Source organism: Rhincodon typus, chromosome 23 (assembly GCF_021869965.1).
Source record: "Rhincodon typus isolate 14 chromosome 23, sRhiTyp1.1, whole genome shotgun sequence".
NCBI classification, from domain to species: domain Eukaryota; kingdom Metazoa; phylum Chordata; class Chondrichthyes; order Orectolobiformes; family Rhincodontidae; genus Rhincodon; species Rhincodon typus.
The window spans coordinates 6,127,707-6,140,470 of NC_063354.1; the positions used below are offsets into that span (position 1 = coordinate 6,127,707).

The 12,764-nt window shown below is 42.6% G+C and overlaps 1 protein-coding gene across 1 annotated transcript in view; it reads left to right on the forward strand.

The window, feature by feature from the left end:
• The first annotated feature begins 4,579 nt into the window (after positions 1–4,579).
• nol11 (nucleolar protein 11) overlaps positions 4,580–12,764 on the forward strand; it is a 37,143-nt gene continuing 28,958 nt past the window's right edge. The window contains exons 1-5 of the mRNA XM_020529345.2: positions 4,580–4,748; positions 5,270–5,383; positions 6,722–6,778; positions 10,465–10,613; positions 12,226–12,283. Coding sequence (XP_020384934.2) covers positions 4,620–4,748; positions 5,270–5,383; positions 6,722–6,778; positions 10,465–10,613; positions 12,226–12,283 — 507 coding nt within the window. The 5' untranslated portion in view covers positions 4,580–4,619. The remainder of the gene's footprint in view (positions 4,749–5,269; positions 5,384–6,721; positions 6,779–10,464; positions 10,614–12,225; positions 12,284–12,764) is intronic.

Below are 12,764 nucleotides of genomic sequence, written 5' to 3' on the forward strand. Positions count from 1 at the left end.
GCGGAACCCAAACTGGGCGTCACTGAGCAGGTTATTGCTGAGCAGGTGCTGCTTGATCGCACTGCCGATGACATCTTCCCTCACATTACTGATGATCGAGAGTAAACTGATGGGGCAGTAATTGGCTGAGTTGGATTTGTCCTGCTTTTCATGTACAGGTCATAGCTGGGTAATTTTCCACATTGCCAGGCAGATACCAGTGTTGTAACTGTACAATAGGAGAGGGGCAAGTTCTGGAGCACAAGTCTTCAGTACTATTGCCCGAATGTTGTCAGGGCCCGTAGTCTTTACAGTATCCAATGTCTCCAATTTCTTGATATCACGTGGAGTGAATTGAATTGGCTGAAGACTGGTATCTGTAATGGTGGGGCCAACTGGAGGAGACCAAGATGGATCATCCACTCAGCACTTCTGGCTGAAGATTGCTATGAAAGCTTCAGCCATATCTTCTGCACTGATGTGCTGGGCTCTTCTGTAATTGAGGATGAGAATATTTATGGAGCCTCCTCCTCCGGGGCTGACCCCTTGGCTTAATGGTAATGGTTAAGTGGGGGATATTCCAGGCCATGAGATTGCAGATGTTGCTAGAGTACAATTCTGCTGCAGTTGATGGGATGGCCTATAGCACCTCATGGATGCCCAGTGTTGAGTTGAGTCTGTCCCATTTAGCACGGTGATAGTGCCACTCAATATGAGGTTATTCTCAACGTGATGGAGGAATTTGTCTTCACAATGATGGTGCAGAGGTCACTCTTCACCATACTGTCATGGACAGATGCACCTGCAGCTGACAGCTTGGTAAGAATGAGGTCAAGTATGTCCCTCTTGTTGGTTCCCTCACCACCTGCCGCAAACCCAGTCTAGCAGCTATGTCCTTTAGGACTCGACCAGCTCGATCAGTAGTACTGTTGCCAAGCCACTCAATATGTCTTAAATTTCAATGTGGACATTGAAATCTTCCACCAAGTGCACATTTTGCACCCTTGCCACACTCAGAGCTTCCTCCAAGTATTGTTCAACATGGAGCAGTACGGAGTCATCAGCTGAGGGAGGATGGTATGTGGTAATCAGCAGGAGGTTTCCTTGCTCACATTTAACCTGAAGCCATGAGACTTCATGGGGTCTGGAGTCAATGTTGAGGACTCCCAGATCAACGCCCTCCCGACTGCGTCCCACTTTGTCACCACCCCTGCTAGGCCTACACTGCCGGTAGAACAGGACATATCCAGGGATTGTGATGAGGGTGCCTGGGCCATTGACTGTCAGTTATGATTCCATGATTACGACAATATTGACTCGTTGATTAGTCTGTGATAAAGCTCTCTCGGTGTTGGCACTAGCCCCCAGATGTTAGTGAGGAGGACTTTGCAGGGTCAACAGGGCTGTTTCTGCTGTTGTCTTTTTCAGTGGCTGGGTCAATGCCAGGTGATCCGTTTAGTTTTATTTCTTTGTTGAAACTTTGTAGCAATTGGTCCAACTGAGTGGCTTGCTAGGTCATTTCAGAAGGCAGTTGAACAGCATTGCTGTGGCCTTGGAATCGCATGTAGGCCAGACCAGATGAGAATGGCATTTCCTGTCCTGAAGGACATTAGTGAGCCAGATGGGTTTTTCCAACAAGTGATACTTCTTACATGGTCACGCATGGTTTCACAGTTCCATTCCTGGGAATCCTGTGAGTGATAAGATTTGCAAATGCAAAGCCCATTAAAAGTCAGTTTAAAATATCGCAAAAACCCAATTGTTGCCCATGGATGTTGATTTTAGTTGTTACTTTTTTTTTGGCACAGATAGACAAATTCAGGATTCATGATTTTGCGGAAGCAGAGAATTTACCCTAATACTCTTTTTCCATTGCGTCATGTCACCCAGCATTCTCTCATTGTTCAATGTGGGACCATCTGGAAAGTTTTTAAATGATTGAAAACTTTCACTTTTATTCAGCAACAGCCAAAGCAAACAATGAACAAGCAAACAGAAACTTAATTTGTTTCTGAGAAGAGGCAGGGACTGTTTGCCTTTCAACTATGAACAATGAGTCAGTGAATGATCACTGCAGATATTTTTAGATCAACCCATTCAGCGATTGTTTTGACTCACAGCTGGAACAGGTGGGACCTGAATCCAACCCTCCTGGTAAATGATCACTGCATCCAGCTCACACCTTTTGGAACTGGGTGTCAATTGTGTCCTGTCTGGCTTGTTGGACTTGATGTGACTGCATTTTATCATGCAGAAGATCATGTTTCTTTTACCCAATGCCCTCATCTTCCCCCTGCTGATGAGTGACCAGACCCCTAACTGATCTCTGTGCAGCACCCTGACTGATTCACTATGGTCCTGGGAATAATTGCATTGGACACTCAGGGCTGGCGCCCCCTGCCCAGACTCTAGGGGTATAGAACCTTGACAATCCTAAGAGGCTGACTAATTGTGCAGAAGCACTTGGGCTGATAATGGAGGCTGCCTTTGACTTACTGTGCTGGGACCCTCTGACTGAAGTCTGTCTCCCTTGACTTGACTGGTGTATTAAAGTGGCAGGCAACTGGAAGCTCAGGGTCATTTTTGCGGGCAGAACGTAGGTGTTCTGCAAAGCAGTTACCTGGTCAATGCTTTGTTTCCCCAGTGTAGAGGAGACCACATTGTGAGGGCGAATGCAGTTGTCTAGATTGTGTGACGTGCAGGTAAAGTGCTGCTTCACCTGAATGGTATGTTTGGGCCCATGGTTACTGAGGAGGGAGGAAGTAAATGGGCAGGTATTACACCTTCAGCGGTTGCAGGGGAAGGTGCCGTGGGGATGTGGGAGTTCTTGGGAGTGATGGAACAGTGGACCAGGGTGTCCTGGAGGGAATGGTCCCCTTGGAAGGCGGACAAGGGAGGGGAAGGGAATATGTGTCTGAAGGTGGCATCTTGCTGGAGGTGGTGGCATTGGTGGCTAATGATCTTCTGGATGTGGATGCTGGTGAGATGGTAGGTTAGGACAAGGGGAATCTTTCCGCGGTTGCGGGAAGGAAGAGAGGGGTTGACGGCTGAAGCACAGGAGATGGGTTGGACCCGGTTGAGGGCCCTGTCAACAATATTGCTGGGGAATCCTCGGTTGAGGAATAAGGCAGAGATTACAGAGGCTCCTTCGTCAAAGTTGGCATCATCAAAATATATGCAATGGAGACGGAGGAATAGGAGAATGGAATGGAGTGTTTACAGGAATCTGGGTGTGAGAATGTACTGTCAAGATAACTGTGGGAGTTGTTGGGTTTATGGTGGATGTTAGTGGCCAGTCTATCCCAGAAATACAAACAGTGATATCGAGGAAGAGAAGGGAGAAGTCAGAGATGGACCAGGTGAAAGTGAGGCTAGGGTGGAAATTGGAAGTGAAATCAATAAACCTTTCCAATTTCAAGACCTCGAAGATATCAAGAACTGCAGATGCTGGAGTCAGAGTCAACACAGTGTGGAGCTGGAGGAACACAGCAGACCAGGCAGCATCAGAGGAGTAGGAAAGTCGATGAGTGTCCCAACCCGAAACATTGACTTTCCTACTCCTCTGATGCTGCCTGACCTGCTGTGTTCCTCCAATTCCAAGACCTCTCTTGTCTGGAATTGGAAAGGTTTATCGATTTTGCTTCCAATTTTATTATCCCATAGTCTGCTATTACAGCCAATCCATTGTTGGCCACTAACAGTCTCCATTAACAGTATTCACCCCCCTAGCCAGATCGTTATCCTCTCTTTGGGCTCTATCACAACTTTACCCCTTTCCCCCAAGCTTTCTTCTGCATAAGAACCAACATTTTCCCAGCTACAGTAAAAACCGAAAGAACTGCTGATGCTGTAAATCAGGAACAAAAACAGAATTTGCTGGAAAAGGTCAGCAGGTCTGGCAGCATCTGTGAAGGAAAAAACAAGAGTTTCCTAACTACCATCTGTTCTAAGGAAGGGTCACCGGACCCGAAATGTTAACTCTGATTTCTCTTCACAGATGTTGCCAAACCTGCTGACCTTTTCCAGCAATTTCTCTTTTTGTTTCTGATTTACAGCATCCACAGTTCTTTCAGTTTTTGTAGTGAGCTTCAAGTTCTGGCTAATGGAACAAAGTGCACAATGCATTGCATGATCTTTTCGGCCATGAGAAGCTGTTGCAGTGGGAATCCACCACATGCACCATGCACCACACACAACAGACACGTGTGATCTTCAGAAATGTGAGAGGGGACAGTCTGTTTCTGTGCTGTACGATTCTATGACTCTATAACACAGGCACCAGCACAAACATTATGTAACCCTCCATGCCATTTGAGGACACTGTGCTACGAGATCACCATCGAATGTGTGTGATCCTCCGCACCAGTAGACGGCGTCGCAGTAGGAGGCCACTATACACATTCATACATAACGAAATGCGTTCGTGATCTTCCAGACGATGGGAGGTTCCGCGATTCTGTGCACGATCCTCCACACCGTAGGAGGGCGCTGTTGGGAGAGGCCCCCTGGCGGTAGTATGTGATCTTCTGGACCGTGAGAGGGCGTTGTCGAAGGAGGTCTCCAGAGACCGGCCGTCTTCTTGCCAGGGGGAGTTTCCTTGCTGGCAATGCGCAGGCGCCTGAGGGAAGCACGTCGCTAAGATGGCGCGGTTGTGTGAGGGCTTCACGTTGTGCAGTTTATCAAGTGCTGCAGCCGTACGCGGTGTGGAGCCCGCTGGGCTGGACCGTGTCGTTGTCACTCGCGAAGACCGGACCGTCACAGTCTACAAGGTGAAGAAACTTTGGGCGAGGACGGTGGTCACTTGCGATGTGTTTGGTCTGGAAACTGGGCCTCGGCGAAGGACGGGGCGGGTTTGCTTTGGCGTCGTTACCGGGGGCCTGGTCAGTACCGGGGCCCTGCTTCCCCCGCTCTGATATATCCCTGAAAGAAGGAGGGGACACAAAATGTGTGGGACGCATTGCAACTCCATCCATAATCAGCGGGTGGGGAGTAGAAGGACTTGTAACGGTGTAACTGCAGTCGTTGTTGTAATGTAGGAAATGTGGCATCTAATTTGCCTTTTGTGTGAAATTGCTATATGCAGTTTGACTTTAAACATTTCATTTATTACGATTGGCTTGTTGAATATTGGTAAGGATACTGGGGGCGCCACGCACACACCAGCATCTACCTGAGAGCAGGCATGATCCCATTTGAATGTCTTATCCAACACAGTGCAGTCCGAAGTTGCAAAAATCTGGAAAAGTATGTATATCAATAACATTTGTATTCTCTGTACGGTTTTGCAAAGGTATCAGACCAAAAGCCTGTCGGAAGTTGGACGGTCAAGCAAACCCAAAAAATCTTATGCCCTGCTATCTATAACAGCCAAACTGGAGAATTTGTTGTTGTCCAAGATCATAAGGTAACAATATAAAGAAATTTGAGATTGATGTAATTCTGCATTTTGTGTCTTTGGTAAAGTTGAAATGTAATCTGAGAGTCCTGTAACTCTGTTTTCATGGAAGACACTGTCATTCCTTTTGACAGCATGGACTTTTAATAAACTGAAGTACTTATTTAAAATGCAGATACTCACACTCCTGTCCATGCTTTCAGTATAGTTAGCGAGATAGACTCGAAGTTTTATGTAATACCTTTCATGGTCTCAAAATAGCACAAAGTGCGTACAATGAAATACTTTTGAAGTAAGTGATAAATGTGTGGAGCTTCCTCCTAATCCTATACACAATTGGGCTGTAAGCACCAATGTGTAATAATAATAAAGGCTTGCGTTTATATAGTATTATCAGTGTAACAAAGTATTGAGATGCTTCATACAAGAGTTAACTAAAGAAGAAGAAATTTGGTGAACTTGCAGCTTTAAAACATTTATTTCTTCTCAATTATTTATGTGGCTTTTATTTCTTTCTTTTGTAGCATTCCATTATTAATGACAAATGACATATTTTCTGTCAGTTTTACATCTTATGTGATCTGTTGTTTGGCTCAATTTTACTCTCCAATTGAGACCACAGCTTAGGCCTTTCCAAAGACCTGCTCTCACTGAGATCTGTAATTGGGATCAAATATAATCTGCTCTTTTTATATTTTCTAATCAGCCTGTTCAGAGATATGACGACACATCTTTCGAGCAGATGGAATGGGGTCTCCTGACTCGGAGACAGGAACCCTACCACTGCACGACAGCCCTCTGAGGGATGTCGGTTTTGTGATTTATTAATTTGGCACAAATTAGACATTTTGGTGAGATCGTGATAATGGTTTGTGTGAGGCTCTTCATGATACAGTTACAGCTATCCTTTTTACACTGAAAGAGCAATTGAGGTACCAACTCTGCATCTAGCCCATTCTGCCCCTAACTAGGAACTACTTAATGTTAATAACAGATGCTAAGTATTACTGACGCAAACAAAAGTATTTAGATTTGCCTGTCATGGGCTTTGCATGTAAACTTCTCATTGGCTACTTGGATGATTCGGTGATGGTGGTTAGTAGTTGGAAAAATGTCACAATGATTTGGCAGTGGGAAAGTTGTTTGGTTGTGTATAAGAGCACTTCAGATGTAAGAAGAACAATCTAGATTGAGGACTCCTACCTCCTGAGCCAGGAGATCTAGGTTCACTAATGTGTATGCAATAACATCTCTGAACAAGTTGATTTTAAATCAAAAAAGGATTTAGATTGGACTGCACATAATGGGGAATTTTTAATATTATCAGTTTTTATCTCTTCCTTCTAGGTTTTAAGGATTTGGAAGGATGAAGATGTCAATCTGGAAAGAACATTTAAAGCAACAGTAGGTTGAGATTCACAGGCTTCACTTCCTAAAAACCACACAAAACGAATTAACTTCAGAAACAAATATTTTATTCTTAGGAATGGGTATTTCTGAAAAGTATTCACCTTTAAACCGTATACATAACATGTAACCATGAGGAATATAGTTTAATTTACAAGTTTTATTTAATCTGCATTACGAGCTGCATTAAATGGCATTTTGGATTTTTTTATGGCTAAAGAGGAGAGCATTGAAATACATTTTAAGCACTAAAATACTAGGTGAATCAAAATATATGTTCGCAAAATATGTCAAACCGCAATGTCAGCTGCATTGACACTTAAATGCTAGAATTACTTAAAGTACATTACAGCTGCAGATGGTTCATTGCTCTTTCAATCTTGATATATTAGTAATATTGATCTGTCTTTACTTCCTAGTTGCTAACGCGGTAGTCACTGTTATACAGTAGCTTAGAATCTGCATGAAGTTATGGACAATGACCAATGACCATAAGGAGTCAATACAGAACCACCTCATCTGGAAAGTTTTTGGAATCTCAACTTTGTGGTGTTAATAAAAACATTTTTTTTTTTTTTGGAGGACATTCTGCCACTCTGTAAACCATAACTTTGAGAAAGTATATGAAGCTATATGAAATCGGGCCATTCAGCCCATCCTGTCACGTTGTTATTGATCCATCTGCTAAGCTATGCTTCTGATTCTATGCTGTTTCCAAATTTCTTATTCACTAGGAATTGTAATAGAATGTAAGTAGATTAAACAAATGGACAAAACTGTGCAGGGGGATTTCAATGCATGAAGTTCTGGCAGAACCCCTTTATAACTTATTGTGGGGGTAGGCAGTTCAGTGTATTTTCTGAATGGCCAACTTTGAGATATTGGATGAGCTGAGAGATTTAGTGGTCCAAGTACAGATATGTCTCAAAATCTCATTACAGAAAATAATGAAGCGGGCATATGGAATGTTGCCCTTTAGGGGTGGAGATAATGTTGCAATTGCACAGAGATCTAGTTAGACTCTGTTAGAAGACTCTGTTCATTTCTAGGTAGTGCATCCCAGAAATAATATCGACCTTGGATGAAGTGTTGTGCAGATTTACTGGAATTATACAAAAGCTAGTAAGTTTAATTAGAAGACTACTTGCATGTACCAGGTTTACATTCCCTTCAGGGTAAATGATTGATATGGTAATGGCTCGCATGTTGTATCTCTAGCCCGATCACTTTAAATAACATCCCAAAGTTTAGGAAGTGATTAGGAAATTCAGCTATCCTGAGTCAATCGGGACAGACAGTCTGTCCCTTGATGCTGAGTTTGAGAAAGCATATGGGGAACAGATAAACCTTTGTCTGACTTGTGAAACATACAAGAGATAGCCTGAAGCTGATCCTTAGGACCAAATGGTGAGAGTCTGAGGTCAGTGTCCTCCGTACCATGCTGCATGGCTAAGAAACATGGACAACTTGCAGCTGCCAGGAAAAGAAGCTTAACAATTTCTATCTTTACTATGTGTGATTCATTATGGGTATATGGTGGTAAGTCAAAATCATAAATGTGGCAGTCGTCTGAAATGCAGATCCCCCAAGTGTGTTAGCACCAATCAAACAGTGGATGGGGCATGTCTGCAGAATGGAAGACTGTCATGTCCCCAAGGATCTTAAATACGGGTGAGTGATCAGGAGCCAGATGACTAGTGGCATGCCCAAGGCTTTGCTTCAGTAATGCTGGCAATGTGACATAAAGGTTCTAAAAATAGACTGATCACCTGGAAGTCACTCGCTGATAGGAAACGGTGACAATTCCTGTGGGTTGGTGTGTACAACCATCAGCAATACTCTTGGCAACCAGTGCAAGCATTAGAAACAACAACTGTTAGCTTCATAAATGGAGCTTGAGAGGTGAACTTGTTCTCAAAGATTGTCCATTATCGAAGGTGCACCCACTGAAGACAGCCTGAGTAGATGGATTGTTTGCTGCTTACCTCATTGCTTGTCGATGGAAGAATGCCAACGACACGAGAATAGAAGATTAAGGAATTGAAGAGGAAATTGAAAAGAAGAGGAGCGGCATGGAGGCTCAGCTGTTAGCACTGCTGTCTCACAGCGCCAGGGATTTGATTCCATTCCACCCTTGGGTGGAGGTCGCACATTCCCTTTGTCTGCATGGGTTTCCTCCGGGTGCTGCGATTTCCTCCCACAGTCCCAAGATGTGCAGGTTTGGTGGATTGGCCATGTTCAATTACCCGTAATGTCCAGGAATGTGCAGGCTAGGTGAATTAACCATGGGAAATGGCATTACACAGATAGGCTCTGGATGGGGTACTCGTCAGATTGTTGTTTGGACTCATTGGATCAAATGGCCAACTTCTACACTGTAGGGATTCTATTCTATGATGATTGAAGAATTTGATTGTGTCCATAGATAGTAACTATTGGAGATGATTTAGAGGATACAGGGAATGGACAGGAAAGATCAGACTGATGATGGATCAGCCTTGATCTTGTCAAATAGCAGAGGCTCGAGAGGCTGAATGGTCTCTTGCTGCTCCTAATTAATATACATAAGGTAAGAATTTTGAGCAGGGGACCGTAACATTTAAATCCCACCCCTCCCCAATAAGCGGTTGAAGCTGGCGTCTCCTAAAGTCTGAGATTGTTAGATTTTTATGTGGCAGACTATTTAAAGTTTACGGATCAAGATGAGTAAATGGATTTAAGCTGCACATTATCTGTTATGAAATCAAATGATAGAATAAGATTAGGGGACTGAAAGGCCTACTATTGAACATCCTGCTGCTCTGACTGGTCATGCTTTCTGTCGAAATTTCACTTGTACACTTTTTCACTTTTTGTGTCAGTTGACAAGATGCTATTGCAGAATCTGGCCACTGTGTGGTATTTTGAAATTTCAGGCAGTTTGTGTGCATTTGCATCTTAGAATAGATCCAAGTGAAGTTAATGCCAGAAATATTTGCCAAGATGAATCTTAGTGAAAGTACTGTTTTTACTTTTGCTTGACCCTTATTTTGGACATCAGAGTTTCCAGTTATTCATAGGTGGAAGTGGGCTGTGAATTTATTTTTCCTGGAAAGCATTTGAATTACAACTAGTAGCCAGAGACTGTGCAGTTGGGAGAACAAATTTGCAAAGGCAAAACTCGTGGCAAGTTTTGACATGTGAGTTTACAATGGCAGGGGTCAGGTCAGTACAAAAAATGTATCAGCAGGGAGTAAGATACAGTAGATGTAGTATTTTGTTCTGTGGATGTGCTGACTCCCAGGTTGTACATGTAAATTTCTGTGTCATACTTTAAACTAGATCAATTCCCTCAAGAATTGGAAGGATGTAATTTACTGCAGGAGAAAAATCTCTCTTTAGGAAAGAATGAAAACTAATGGTGCGCAAGTAACAGGGAAACTGAGTCAGCAACAGAAAATAATTGGTTGAGCAGCGTCTCTTTACTGTATTTTCAGTTATGTACAATTAAGTTAGTTGCCGTTATAAAATATTTAGCTATTTGTTTAACTTGCTGTAAGATTATACTGTTATTTCTTTGTATTCAGGTTTCAGTGATATGATTAATAAAATATGATTTTTCAGTAATATGTAAGAAGGATGTGTGTGTTATGGGCTTAGGAGGAAACTTGTTAATCATCTAATTCTTTCTTCCAACACTTCAGCTAGCAGGCAACATCTACCAGATACACACACTGCCTGACATTGAACCTCTGGTGCTTTTTGAAAGAGGAAGTGTGAGACAACTTGATGCCCTTTTGTCAGATCCACAGCAGGAACTCGAAAGTGTCTTATCAAAAGATGAAGTCATCCGGTTTGTATCAGTAGACGTACAACCCTGCTGGATACATCAGTAGTGCTGTTTTGAGTGTTGTTTTAAAATACTCCTTTGCATAAACTTGTTTTGTTTATTTTTGTTTTTTCACTCATGGGATGTGGCTGTTGCTGCCTGTCCAGCATTTATTGTCTATCCTCAGCTGCCCTTGATCTGAGAGGCTCGCTCAATCATTTCAGAAGGCAGTTGAGAGTCAGTGCCATCGCTCTGGGTCTGGAGTTACACGTAAGTCAGACCTGGTAAGGATGGCAGATTTCCTTCCCTAAGGGACATTAGTGATCCAGATGGGTTTTTCCAACAGTAAGCAATGGTTTCATCGTCATCACTAGATTCATGATTGCAGATTTTTTTTCATTGAGTTCAAATTCCACCATCTGCCATAATGGGAATTGAGCCTGGATTCCCAGAAGTGGGTAGAGTTTCTCAATTAATAGTCTAGCGATCATGCCACTAGGCTATCAGTTCCCCCTATGTTCAAAATTGTGATTTTATTGGAGAGCCCTTGTGAATTTGCAATGATAAATGGTTAAAACATGTTTGTATTTTTGTGTTGAGCAGATAAATGATGGTTGAAAATGTGGCTCTCCTGGCAAATGGTGGATTAGAAAAGCTATGTAGTGGATAAAAGGTTGAGTGGAGGAGACAGGTTTGGTGGCCGTGCAACTACACAAGAAATCTAGAATCCTGGGCTGATGCTCTGGGTTTATAGGTTTAAATCTCACCAAGGCAGCTGTTGGGATTTAAATTAAAATTAATTTTAAAAAACTGGAATATAGATCAAGCTTCAGTGGTGACCTCAAAACGGTTATCAATGGTCATTTGAAAACCCATCTAATCGCTAATATCTTTTAGAAGAGGAAATCTGCCGTCTTACCTGATCTAGCTTGTATATGGCTCCAGATCTACAATGATATGGTCGACACTTAACTGTCCTCTGAAATAGCATAGTAAACTATTTGGTTCATGGCAGTTAGGGATGGGTTGCCTTACCAGTGGCACCCACGCCTTGTTAAGGTACAGAATTTGGTTGCTAGCTGAATGGAGTAGGAAGGCATTGGTGCTGACTTTGCTAATGTGTGCTAAGGACAGTTGCCAAAAAGCCAACAGCTCTATGCTGCCTTGCCTAAGTAATGTTTGCATTCAGTTAAACTTAATGCCCTCCCCAAACGCGCTTGCAATATCACTGGATGGTGAACAAGAGCAGGAATCTCAATTTTTTTTATATATCTCTTGCTAACTTGGAGTAGGCAATGTCAACTGTGCCCAGTTGTTGTCTTTGGAAGTCAGCTGACTTACCAATTATCTGTTGTTATTTCCTCACTCAATCGTAACTTACTTCCATCCGCCTTCATTAAAATGTACAGCTACGAAGGGACATGAATGAATGACAAAATAGTGATCTTATCTAATGCTATAAACCATTATATTAAAGTCTAATCATTTCTGAAAGTGACAAGACTCTTTGAGGTTTTATAACTGCTTAAATCTCCCTGTAGATTTCTGTTGCTCATGAAATGCTTTATAGCTAACAGATGTAGCAGTTACATTTGTTGAAGTGTTCCAATAAGTATGTTGTCTAATTTATTTGTAGGTGGAGTGACATTTTATTGGAAGCTGGAAGCCCTGTTGTGTTTTTTGTCACTAAGAAGGTAGGAAGAAAGTACATTGAATTGATACAGCTTGAACAGAACCTGAATAAATATCAGTCCCTCGCACCACCACTGTAGTAGCACTGTGTTAACTGGAGAAAAATGCATCACAGCATCCCACCAAGATTTGTGCAGTACTAGCTCCTAAAAACTGCAATCGTTTCCACTTAGGGCAAAGGATAGTGAATGCATCACGCTCAATATCCCTTCAAAATTTCACATTTGTTCAGGTGGCCATGCCTTAACTGTCACAGTCAAAACACTGGAACTCTTTATGTAACAGCCCAGGAGAGTACCTTCACCACTGCCTTCATAGTGAAACTATGAATGAGTGATGAGTTCCAAAGATGCCTACACCCTGTGAATTTTTTTTTAATTCATCAGTTTGAATAAAACTGGAGTACATGTTGGTCATCAACAAAATATTTCATGCTGTGAAGTGAGATGCTCTGTCCCCTACTTCTATCAATTTTCCTGTTCT